This window comes from Capra hircus, chromosome 13 (assembly GCF_001704415.2).
Source record: "Capra hircus breed San Clemente chromosome 13, ASM170441v1, whole genome shotgun sequence".
Classification (NCBI taxonomy): Eukaryota; Metazoa; Chordata; class Mammalia; order Artiodactyla; family Bovidae; genus Capra; species Capra hircus.
In genome coordinates, this window is record NC_030820.1 from 46,159,289 (window position 1) to 46,172,224 (window position 12,936).

Here is a 12,936-nt window from a genome sequence, read left to right on the forward strand (position 1 = left end):
TGACCTGTATTCCTTACCCTAATTTTCCAAAGGTCCAGAGCCATCAGTCTTGGGGCCATTGGGGAGGATAGATAATGTAAATTTGCTCCCTAATTCTCTGCATTAAAAAATCTTGCATAAAATAGAATACAGGCTGTGTATTTTGAATGTCCCTTTTTGAAATGGGGCAAGGCACCTGGTGTGAGACTTTGGTGAGCATTTGGTGCGTTTGCTGGAAGTCACCTCCTCCTGCAAGTACACAGCATTTCTCTCTCTTGAGAGAACATATGAAGGACAGGAAAAGAATATTTTAAGAAAGAAAAAGGAAGGGAGGGGGGAAAACACATAAAAGGAGAAGGAGTGAGGTCTTTTAAGTGATGGTTGAAGAGCTGCTGTTCCAGGCAGGCCACGGTCTCTGAGGCTCTGACTGGAGGCTGCAACATTTCCACAGAGACAGTGGGGTGATACTTTTCTAAGACCCATTCCTTGCCACTGATGTGATACTGAATTTCCTTTGTCCTTTGGTCCATGACTGTCTTTTGTTAAAATCTTTGACTGTATTTGTACAGCTGAAACGATTGTGAATGTGTTGGATTTCAAGAAGGACGTTGGGCTCTGGCATGGAATCCTCACGGTGAGTATGACGGCCTGGCTCTGCTGTCCTGTTTACCTTTGCATGTGCTAAGTGTCAGAGTTAGAGTCGTGATCTGACCCCTTCCTCCCAAGTGATAAAGAGAAGCTGCCATTGCTGGAGGTCTTCGGTTGTCAGCTAACATAACTTCTGAAAGCTCAGCAAACCAGAAGGTTGGTAGCTGCTGATGTGTGTTGGGGGCCACGCTCTGGGGCTGCAGTGTGACCGTGGCCTTTCTCAGGCTCAGGAAAGTTCAGGATCTCCCTTCCCGTGGGCAGCAGCTCAGATTGGCAAGCTCAGAAACCTTGGCGGCTTGCATTTGGGTCACTTTGCCCACACATCTGATCTGGTTGCAACATTCTTGTTTTTCTCTCTGTGAATTGTTGTTTAATGAACGTTTCAGGAGTTACGCTGCAGGGGAAAAGTACTTACAGATTTCCCCTTGGTCCGAACTTCAGTGTGAATTGTAGAGGCCTTGTTTTTGTTAGTGCTGTGTGAGAACTGATGGCCTTGTTCAGGATGTGTTCAGCATCACTGTTAAGAGGCTCCCTGTGTCTGTTGTACATGTGATGATTTCCACTCACCCATTTCTCTTTTTAAGTTTCTTATGCTGAAACTTTATATCTTTTTTGAAGCAAAAAATTCTAGTAGTTTTACACAAGTGATTGGAACATAACTATAAGAAATGGGATTTGTTATTTCCTGATAAACCAGAAGTTATTAGAACAAGAGCTTGCAAACATCCTGCAGACAAAGGTTTGGGGCTCCAGCTGAGCAACTTCTTCCCATGAGCGCCTGGACCCTCATCAGTAAGACATACAAGCACAGCCCCACGTGCACACTCCCCTTGTCTGCTGGTGTTGCAGGAAGAGCACAGCCCAGAGGACCCAAGTTGGACCTTGGTCCTTCTGTGGCTTGTGACATGGCACATCACTTGCTCCCATGCCCAAGAATTGTTTGTTGCCCAAGTCACTCTGAGTCTCAGTTTTCCTATCTGTCCAGTGGGAATGATGACCTTGTATGAGAACCATATGGCCTCATGTGTAATGAGTACCTGGCCCATCTACTTACTTGACAGTTGTTGCTCTTGGAGTTCTTTTGTGACAGTCTTGCTTTCAGGAGTTCTGTGGTAGATCTTGTGAATGTTGTCACCTGCTGGTTGCTGTGCTCTAGGTTGCTGCCCCAGGAACTGACAGTTGCGGAGTCTCTTTCTGCTTGCCACTTTCTGGAGCAAGGCTGGTCCCTGAGTAGACAGCTCCCACTCTTCCACAGCATCATCTTAATGGTGAAAGATGCCTCATACCTGCACAGAGTGGGCAACAAGCCCGAGGTGCGGGGTGAGTGCTGGCGGTGAGCAGGCTCACAAGTGCAGGGAGGGGCACGTGGTCCTCTTCTGGCAGAGCTGCTCCAGAGCTTCTGTGCCCTCTCGTACCACTTCCACCCACAAAGGGGGCAGAGCTGATGGGGTAGGTTTGTCTAGTGCGTCCCCACATCGTGGTTCCTTCTTGCCAGCTCAAGGGGTGCAGCCACAGAGGATGAGTCTGCGCCACGTATGAATCCCGGCTGCACGTGTGAGTGCCAACCCGTTTACCTAGAGAACTAGCCTTTGTCGTCCATTTAAAGAAATAAGCGCTTTTTCCAGGTCCTGGTCTACATGAGCCAGGCCAGACAGAAGAGTGGGGGTTAAGACGACTCTCCCCTGCTGCTTGGAGTTCAGCGTAACATTGAATAAAAGAAATTAAGTTTGTGAATCAAAATGAATAGAGTACACTAGAGAGCTAAGTTTCAATACTGAAAGCCCAATAAAAAGTGATTATTCCATTTAAGTTTTTCTAAGAAAAGGATTTGGACTTAGACTCTTGAGTTGTATCAGTAGAAGCTGGGGGCACCAAGACACCCTCTGAGGAGTCACCTCCATGCCCACAGCCTCTTGGAGGGTCATGCCCATGTGGACCTTCCCTCACTGCCCCCTGCTCACCCCCTTCATGGGATCCCCACACCACCCCACTGCCTGCTCACCCCTGTATCCTGCTTCCAGAGCGTCATGAACATGATGCATGTGATCAGCATCCCCTACGCACTGATGAAGGTGAACCCGCTGTCCTGGATTCAGAAGGTCTGCCAGTACAAAGGTGCGTTGGGGGGCTGCCACTGAGTGTCAACACATCCCACGATACAGGCGGTCACTCACTGCACTTGCTTCTCCTTTAGCAAAAGTGGCCTGTGTCAAATCCCGGGACATGCACTGGGCCTTGGTGGCGCACAGGGATCAGAGAGACATCAACCTCTCCTCTCTCCGGATGCTGATAGTGGCCGACGGCGCAAACCCCTGTAAGTGAAGGACCAGGCAGGCAGCAGGAGCCTCATTCCCTGGGCTTTGGTTTCCCCTTTCCTAGCATTCACCTTAGTGAAGGAGACTCTAACCAGGGCCTCAGGGCACCAGGGCCTGAAGGTCCATCCACAGCCCTGGGGTGGAGTCCTGGCTCTTCTTCTTCCTGATTCTGAGGAAACGTGACTTGTTAAACTCTTCTCTTTCTTTTAGTTGCAAGATGATACCCAGTCGTCAGATATGCATCAGTCCCTATGTACAGTTCTTGGGATATAATAAGTGCTCAAGAAATACTAATTATGATTATTTTATGGTCCATAGCAGGTTTATTGATCAGGAAACTTAATTTGTCATTTTTTATGGAATTTCATTATCAAATTCTGTACCAGAAACTACCTGGATAAAATAAATGAACAATTGCACAGAATACTATTAATATACCTTGAGAGATATTTCAGTCAGTTGAAACAGAAACTCTGCTAGCTTGTTTTTTGTGAGAAGAGCATATAAGCTAGAAGCAAAATGAATGAATGAAAATGAGTAAATGAATGTTTCTGATCACATTGGTAAACTTTGCAGCATCTGTGTTTCTAAATTAAAGCATCATACACTTAAAGAACATCTGATCTGCAAACAGGTAATTTTGTATATTAGTTTTATAAGTGACTCTTCTGTTTTCAGTAGAACTTTATAAATTGTGAGCTGTTTAATACACAAATGGTTTTACCAATAACTGCAGAGTAATAGGTCTTAAAAGAAGCAAGGTAAACTTGTATTAGGAACTAGTTTAGCTGATAGGTTCCTGATAACTGTATATCTTGATGTCATCACTCATATTAATACAGAGGAAGGTTTTCTTCATTTAGTTGGGTTTAGAGTCCTCTCTTGGAACATGCATGTGGAAAATGGTAGAACAAGTTTCAGAAAAGTTATTAAAATTAAGTTCTTCAGTCAGGAAAAATATATGGTTAAATATAGTAGTTGCATTTTTGTAATTCTTGAATTCTGTTTTTGAGAATAATATTAGCTTTCATTGTAACAGAAATGGTAGGTTATGTTAAATGAAGTATTTGTCCATGCTGCCTAACTCCACATGTCCTAAATTGTAATCTCAAAGGCATTTTATATTACGGGATATTTTAAATTGTCCACTGTCATCCCCTCTTTCTGTCTAGGGTCTATTTCTTCCTGTGATGCATTTCTCAACGTCTTCCAAAGTAAAGGTCTACGCCAGGAGGTCATCTGCCCCTGCGCCAGCTCACCAGAGGCTCTCACTGTGGCCATCCGGAGGTACAAATCCATTAACTCAGTGGGCAGCCTGGGGAGAGGTCTCATTCAGCAGCTAACAGAGGCCCAAAAGTCTTCGCAGTTTATCTTAGTGAGAATAAAAATAAGACCCAACTTTCAAGATGAGTTTTCATTCTTGTATATGCTAGAATGGATTTTCTTGAATAGTCTAAATTCATTAGTTAGAAACTTACTTATCACTCTGGAGATTCATTGTGATTCCCAGGTCAGTGGAAGTCTGTCTGTAGGTATGCTGAGCAGTGAACCTCGTCCTGGCAGGTTATGCATATTTTCATTTGCTTGTATTAGGCTCAGGTTTAACTTGAAGCTCCAGTACTTTGGTCACCTGATGCGAAGAGCTGACTCTTTGGAAAAGACCCTGATGCAGGGTGAGATGGAAGGCAAAAGGAGAAGGGGACAGCGGAAGATGAGATGGTCAGATAACATCACTGACTCATTGGACATGAATTTGAGCAAACTCCGGGAGATAGTGGAGGACTAGGAGCCTGACATGCTGCAGTCCATGGGGTTGCAAAGAGTCTGACACAACTTAGTGTCTAATCAACAACAACAGAACAGAGTAAACAGATGAAACGAAAATTTTGTGGCCACCCCTTTTCCCTTTTACACATGGTTTTTATGTTGTCTTCATTTTCGGCAGTTCTACACACACTGCACAGTAAATACACTGGTTTTCTGAGCTTTTGAACTATTCAGCAGCACTTCAGAGGAACCTGGGGTCTGGGGTCTCCTGCTTTGTGGAGCTGGGCTGCTGGGGCTCTTGCTAAGGTCAGCAAATGCAATGCCCTTGGTCCTAGGTCACTCTGGCATCGCTGCCCATTTCAGAGCTGTTGGTGCCTTTCAGAGACAGGCCTTGGTTACGGCTCATAAGAGCTGACTTTGCCCAGGGTGAGAAGGGCTACAAGGGCCTGTCTGGATTTGTCAGTAGTTCCCATAAACACATACGGAGAAAATAAGCTTATGGTCACCAAAGGAGAAGGGGTTGGGGGAGAATAGATCAGGAGTTTGGATTAACAGATACACACTGCTGTTCATTGAACACCAGAGACTCGCTTTAGAGTAGCAATCCCTGACTTGTTTGACACCTGGGACGTTTCCTGGAAGACAGTTTTCCGTGGATGGGGAAGGAGGGGGAGAGGGACAGGTGGTGGTTTGGGGATGATTCAAGTGCATTACTGTTTACTGTGCACTGTATTTCTATTATTATTACATCAGCTCCACCTTAGATGCTCAAGCATTAGATCCTAGAGGTTGGGGACCCCTGCTGTGCTTAGTATGTTGTTCAGTTGTTCAGTCATGTCCAGCTCTTTGTGACCTCATGGACCACAGCATGCCAGGCTTCCCTGTCCTTCACCTTCTCCCAGGGTTTGCTCGAACTCATGTCCTTTGAGTCGGTGATGCTGTCTAACCATCTCATCCTCTGCCACCCCCTTCTCCTTTTGTCTTCAACCTTTCCCAGCATCAGGGTCTTTTCCAGTGAGTTGGCTCTTCTCATAAGGTAGCCAAGGTATTAGAGTTTCAGCTTCAGCATCAGTCCTTCCAGTGAATATTCAGGGTTGATTTCCTTTAGGATTGACTGGTTTAATCTCCTTGCTGTCCAAGGGACTCTCAAGAGTCTTCTCTAACACCACAATTCTGAAGCATCAATTCTTTGGCACTCAGCCTTCTTTGTGGTCCAACTGTCATGTCTGTATGTGACTATTGAGAAAACCATCGCTTTAACTATACAGACCTTCCTTTGTTGGCAAAGAGATGTCTGTGCTTTTTAATATGCTGTCTGGTTTTATCATAGCTTTCCTTCCATGGAGCAAGCATTTTTTAATTTCATGGCTGCAGTAACTGTTCACAGTGGTTTTGGAGCCCAGGAAAATAAAATCTGCCACTGTTTCCATTTTTTCCCCATCTATTTGCCATGAAGTGATGGGATCAGATACCATGATCTTATTAGTTTTTTGAATGTTGAGTTTTAAAAGCTCTGAGTGGTTGTACACAATCAAGGTTTCTAGGCAGGAGGTGGACAAGGCAAGGAGTTACTAGTGAAAGAAAAGAAAAAGTAGTTTCTGTGTGGTATGTTTTATTCCTTTCTGCTTATTCTTTTGTGTGTCTGTTACAGGCTTTTGGTTTGTGGTTGCTGTGAATGTCATATATATATATATATATTTTTTTTCATATATATATTTTTTAATTGGTGGATAATTGCTTTACAATGTAATGTTGGTTTCTGCTATACAGTAGCATGAATCAGCCTCAAGTATAAAAAATACAGAACGCTTCCTGAATTTGCGTGTTATTCCTACACAGGGGCCATGCTAATCTCTGTATCATTCCAGTTTTAGTATATGTGCTGCTGAAGTGAGCACCGTATATTTCAACCTGTGTATATATGCATCTGTTTTAAGTTGATGGTCACTTAAGTTTTCAGTAAGTTTGAGCACATTCTAAAAGCACTCCATTTTTACTCCCGCTCCCCCCCATTTTGTTTTTGATGTCCTGTTTTACATTCTTTATTTTGGTGAGTTGCTTAACTGCTTATTGCGGATGTAGATGATTTTACTGCTCTTGTCTTTGAACCTCCCTACTAGCTTCACAGGTGGTTGATCCACTGCCTGTACCACTACCACTACCTGTTTGCCTTTACCAGTGAGATCTTTCTTTCATAATTTTTTATTTCTAGTTATGTCCTTTTCCACTTATAAAAGTCCCTTGAACGTTTCTTGTAAGAATGGTTTAGTGGTGATGAACTCCTACAGCTCTGCTTTTCTGTAAAATTCTTCTCCTTTCTTCAAGTCTGAATGAGAACCTTGTGGGTAGAGTCTCCTTAGTTCTATGTTTTTCCTTTCAGCATTCTGAGTATGTCTTGCCAAACCCTCTGGGTTGCAGAGTTTCGCTGAAAAGTCGACTGATAGTCAGTCATATGTGGTTTCCCTTGTATGTAACTAGTTGCTTTTCTCTTTCTGATTTTAAGATTCTCTCTTTATCTTTAACCTTTGCCAGTTTATTGCAGCGTGTATTGAGGAGATGTCTTTGATTTCATCCTGACACCCACAGTGTTTCCTGGACTTCAAGGTCTGTCTTCTTTCCCAGGTCAGGAACGTTCTCAGCCATCATTTCTCTGGACAGAGTTTCTGTCTCTCCTTCTGCCACCCTGTACTGTGAACATCAGCGCGCTTGGTGGTGTCCCAGAGGCCCCCTAAGCTGGCCTCCTGTCTTTCGTTTCTGTTTCCTTTTCCTGTTGGATGATTTCCACTGCCGTGTTCTCCAGATGGCCGATCCATTCCACGTTCTCTAATCTGAACTGTTGGGTCCCTCTAGTGTCATTTTCATTTCTGTTATTCTTTAGTTCTGTTTGGTTCTTTTTACATTTTCTGTGCCTTTGGGGAAATTCCCACTCAGTTCCTCCATTCTCCTCCGAGTTCAGTGAGCACACTCATGACCAGTAGTTTGACCTCTGCCTGATAAATTGCTGCTCTCTGCGTCACTGAGTTCTTTTTCTGTTTTTTTTTTTTTCCTTGTTCTTTTATGGCTTTGACCAGGTGATATCATGTCCGAGGTGCCCTGTGGTTCTGGAGATACAGCACCTGTAGGCAGCACACATCTGTCTGCAGTGCCTCAGAAAATGATCTCCTTTGTGCAGTGAAGTTGAACAGAGCACTGGTGATGACTGGCCTCAGACAGCCAGCAAATTCTCATGTGCTGAGCTGCTCACAGAGGCTGATACGCCATTGTGCTACCTGACACCCCATTTTGGTTTCAACGTGACTTGAAATCACAAACTTCATGCCCATCATACCTGGTAGGAGAGAGGTTCTAGGGGACAGTTCAGGGTGCATTTCAAGACCAGCCAGGTGCTCGTCATGGTGTTATTTACCTTGAGTTTGTCCAAAACGTGTACATTTGAAAGAGTGCTTTTCAGTCTTATGTTGATTTTCACAGCCACCTCTTGTGATAGAAAGGGCGGAAGGTAGGCTAGTTACTGATCGTGTCACTGTGGACCAGTTAACCTGTGCCCCATCCCGTGCCTGACATACCAGCCCCATGCCCGCACCCCGTGCCCCTCCAGGCTTTATGCAGCCACTTCCCCTCCTGCTGCCCCCTCCCAGGCTTCATGTGTGCTCCCTGTCCATGAGCAGTTTAGGCTAGATCCAGGGGCATGTGAAAATTGGGGGCTGGTCTTCATGTCTTGGGTCTTGGCCACTGTGGACTCAGTTCTCCTTTCACGTGGGAAGGAGAGATGGAGGCTGAGTAGACGTGATTTTTAGTTTAAGCCTCCACTACCGTACTCTCTTACCATCCTCTGCAGCCACATGCACACCCCACACCGTCCACCAGCTCCAGCATCCTGTCCAGTTTGCAGGGGACATCCAAGCCCAGCGCTTTCTTCCACCACCTCACCGAGTTCCTGCCCTTCTGCCCTGCTGTCCCATCTGACCAGGAACCACAAGGCCACACAGTCTGGTCTTGCCCCTTCTTGGTCCCATCCTCTTTCCCTGTGGCCACACCTCCTGGTCTCTGGTGTGCCCGTAGGGCAGCATGGCTGAGGCCTTCCCTGATCACCCCATGTTCATGTGACTCTCTGTGATGCCCTCTCTGCATTTGCTTCCTTCTCACAGGCTGGCAGATTCACTGGTGTATTATTGCTTATTCTCTGTCTCTGTCTGGCTGATGGTTGGTGTTTAGTATATATTATGTTAATAGATGAATAAAAGAAAAATGAAAAATATGTAAAGTGAGACATTAAAGTCACTTACTGTACACTTACAGTGACCCTTTGTAATTCACCAGCAGCAAAGGCTGTGAAGAGTGCACCCTTTCCCGCATGTCTGTGTACTGGATGTGTGCACTCACCTAAGCAGAAAGATGTAGGTTTGCATTTTACCTGAGTGAAGTCTTGTGGGGTTTTGTTTGTTTGCTTTAATTTCACTTGACTGACTAGGTGCAGCTAACTGCATAAAGTTATAGTATCATGATCTGATGCTCTGAGAAAGCAGCATCAGCAGAAAGGCCATGTCCCTACTTTCCACACCCCCATGAGTCTCGTCCTGAAAAGGGCCGAGACAGGGGAGAAGGATAAGGCATGGACACAGGTATGGTGTGTGGGGCAGCAGCCTGGGGCTCTGGAGTGATGCTCTAATGCCATGGAAGACCTGCGTGTGCTGCATTTGAGCTGTGAGTGCTGGCTGTGCAGGGGGGCGTTGCTCAGACGGCGTGGCGGTGAAGTGGGTGACAGGGTCTCTGTCTTGGGTGAATGTAGAAGAAAAACACATGCTAAACTCTTGTTTAGAACCTGTTTCATTCGCCATCCTTGTTTCTTACATGTTCATATTTAAGTTCATTTTCAAGCAAACTTGTGAAAACACACTCATGTTTTTTTGGAACATCTTCCTCTACAGGCTGTGTGACCAGTGACTAGAGGTCAGATTCCTGTTCTGTCTGGTATCCATGCACATGGCCGTGTCTACAGAATGGTCTTGCTTTTGGAATATGAATCTGTCTTTTTGTGCTTTGTGCTAATTTTTTCCCCAAAACTTGAAGTGCACTTGGCACACGTAAGAAGTGAGAGGGCAAGTTACTAAGTAAAAACAGCTTTGATCCATTCTATTCATTCAAGTTTTGAGTGGGGGCCCGGGAGGCCTAGTCATTGCTCCTGTGGATTTGGGAGTGAGGACAAACTGGACACTTTCTTAAATATTATAAAGTCAGCACTGGAAGCATTGCAGCACTCACACTTTGTCAGCTACTCATAGGATGATCTTTAAAAGAAAAGATAAAAAACCGAAAAACAAGTGATTGGCTGCCTTGTCAGTCTGTTTCTGTTGCTGAGTCCTTCATTCTCACTTCAAGGGTTGGGAGCTGATTTTTTCCTTTGTGCTGTTGTCTGAGCATCTGTGTCCTGTCCGAATAACCTTCCCAGGACAGCTTGTTTTGCCCTGTGGTGAAGAAGAGATTGAACTTGCAGTAAAGAGCTGGAGCAGATGATTGCCCACTTGGCTTTTGTCCATTTAAGTAGAAAATGGCACTGAGTGGTTGGCCTGTGGTCCTTAGTGAAGAAAAATTGCCGCTGCACCTCCACGGCTCAGACTTTCAGAGCCTTGGCCCTTTCTGAACACGTCTTGCTCTGTGATGGTCTTCTGTTCAAATGTTTGTAAATCTGCAAGCCAGCTTGTTACAGGGAAGCTGCTTGGGCAGCCTGTGGATCTGGGTGTGGCAGCCAGGAGGGCTGGCCTTCTGAGGCTGCTCTCAGTTGGTCCTGCTGGAGTGGACACCGGGTTTGGCGCCCGTGGTCATGGCCACTAAGTATGTTGATGTCCCTGTTCTTGAAGGCAGCAGCAGGCCTCTCACCTACATGAAAGGGAGTGTCCTGGAAGGTTCGGGTGCAAGGAGGTCACAGTCACCTCCGGATCCTGCTTGGAAAGGAGCAGGGAGTACCTGTGCACTGGAGAGCTGGCAGCAGGGCCCTGGCCAGTGTCTGGGCCAGCAGTGTGCATCCAGATGAATAGTTAGTATTTTTTTCTCTGAAGACTAGTTGTACTGGAGAAGTAGGATCCATGATGCCTAAACTCAACAGGAGAATTACAAAACCAGGACAAGATGGATGCCAGTAGGTTGTTTTCTGGACTGAGTTTCTCCTTGGTTCCCTTTGATTGTGTCTCCATCTCTAAAATATAGATGATAGAGTGCATTGTTTAACAGCTACATTGTGATAATGTTGATTGAACTAAAAAAGCTTTTTGTGACCCTTTTAAATACAAGGTATTCTTTCAATACCATGACACTTTGGCAATTAAAAAAAAAAGGTGTGTGTGTGTGTGTGTGTGTGTGTGTGTGTGTGTGTGTGTGTCTACAGTAGTTAAGTCGGTAATTCCAAAGAATGGTAAAGATACCCCTGTGCCACCATAAATATTTTCCACTTTGAAAAAGCATCTAATTTAGTAGTTAGAAAGCTGGGCGGAAACAAAGGGCAAAGATTGCAAATGTGAAACTGTCCTTACCATGTAGCCCGCAGGTGAAATTAAAATTTGACAATTTCTTACAGAGGCAAACCAACTAGTGATCCAGACTGAAGAACAGTTAACACAGCCTATGGGGATGAAGTAGGGGGTTTGCAGAGTTCGGAGATCCATAATCTTAGTTTGGCTTCCCTGGTGGCTCAGAGGATAAAGCGTCTGCCTGCAGTGCAGGAGACCCGGGTTCGATCCCTGGGTTGGAAAGATCCCCTGGAGAAGGACATGGCAACCCACTCCAGTATTCTTGCCTGGAGAATCCCATGGACTGAGGAGCCTGGCAGACTGTAGTCCACAGGGTCGCAAAGAGTCGAACATGACTGAGCGACTTCACACACAATCTTATTTTAAAAACATAAGAGATAAAAATACATTGTTCGTCATTTTATCTAAAAATTTAGCTGAAAATTTAAAACTTCTCTAACATGAAATAGTTTGGAGATGATAATCATCTAAATTGAAATGACCTAATGAGATAGCAGTGAAGAGCAGAGTAACCATGTTATCTCATTGTCCTGATCATGTGTATTTGAGTTGATTTTACTGTATTTGGTGTTATACTGAATTGAGCACAGAAGTTTGCTTTGATGGAGACTGAGGTGCACAGAGGGAGATGCTGGAAAGTAGCCTCCCTAACTCCAGACTTGCAACCTGTCTCCCTGCTGGTTCTGGATGATTGCTCTCTGACAGGGAAAAGTAACCAGGACGAATGAAGAACACATCTTGTAAACAATGTGTATGGTGTGATCCCTTTTCTTGCTGAGAGAAAATTAAGCCTCTGTAAGTAATAGATTTAGCAGAAAAAAAAATCTGCTAACTACATACTTACTGAATAGGTAAGGATGTGATATAGGGAGAAACGTTCCTTTGTATGTTACTCAGCTCCTAAAATGATTTTTTACTATGACATGGATTGCTCTCATCAGAAAAAAAGGGACAAAACTACATTAAAATAACTCCTAATTTGGGGAGTACTATGTTTCAACCTTGTGTCTTTGTTGTCCCAGCTAGCTGAGGGCTTAGAGGATGGCAGTGGCACTAAGAAGATGTAGTTACCTTGTGGAGTCCCAGCAGCGGAAGTCCTCAGAACCTTTGTTGCCGACTTGACCCCACTTACTTGGCATCTCCGCATGTTTGAGCCTGGCTGGCTGTTTGCATAGTGTTGATGTGTTTACTGCATGTGCGGGAACTCTTTCTTTAGACCTTGTAGAAGCGTGATCAGCTCAAGGCTGATCATGTCAAGTGTGTTAGAGGCTAAAAATGGCACCACAAATAACAGTGGGTACAGACTGCCCACTGATGGCCTTCTCCATCAGCTCCTTCCTTGCGGGGCCTCTACTTTGGCTTCAGATGGGCTTTTCCCTTTTTCTACCATGGCGGTGTTGGCCATTCCTAGCTGTGTGCTTTCTTAGAGTATGAAGACAGCTCTGTGTGGTCCTGAGATTGCCAGGATGATTCCTCCTGTAATTGTGTTCTGTGTGAGATGCATAAGCACACTGATCATCTTGGAATTGAACCTGGAAGCTAACAATTGGGTCTGTGGCACCCTTGGCCATTATTTAGTTTACTTGTTTTGATTATTAAAGTAGGTGTTTTGAAATTCCTAAAAATCTTGCTTATTGAGATTGGTTTTTCTCCCCTCACCTGGTTTATCTCCTTGGACTTTTTATTTCCTGCTGCTGCTGCTG

General features: G+C 44.9%; 1 protein-coding gene across 5 annotated transcripts in view; it reads left to right on the forward strand.

Annotated features, from left to right (window-relative positions):
• The window catches only part of DIP2C (disco interacting protein 2 homolog C), a 306,573-nt gene that overhangs the window by 229,784 nt on the left and 63,853 nt on the right, over positions 1-12,936 (forward strand). For all 5 annotated transcript variants that reach the window (XM_018057349.1, XM_018057350.1, XM_018057351.1 and 2 more), the window contains 4 exons: positions 549-613; positions 2,649-2,742; positions 2,822-2,941; positions 4,115-4,229. In XM_018057349.1, the coding sequence (XP_017912838.1) occupies positions 549-613; positions 2,649-2,742; positions 2,822-2,941; positions 4,115-4,229 (394 nt within the window). The remainder of the gene's footprint in view (positions 1-548; positions 614-2,648; positions 2,743-2,821; positions 2,942-4,114; positions 4,230-12,936) is intronic.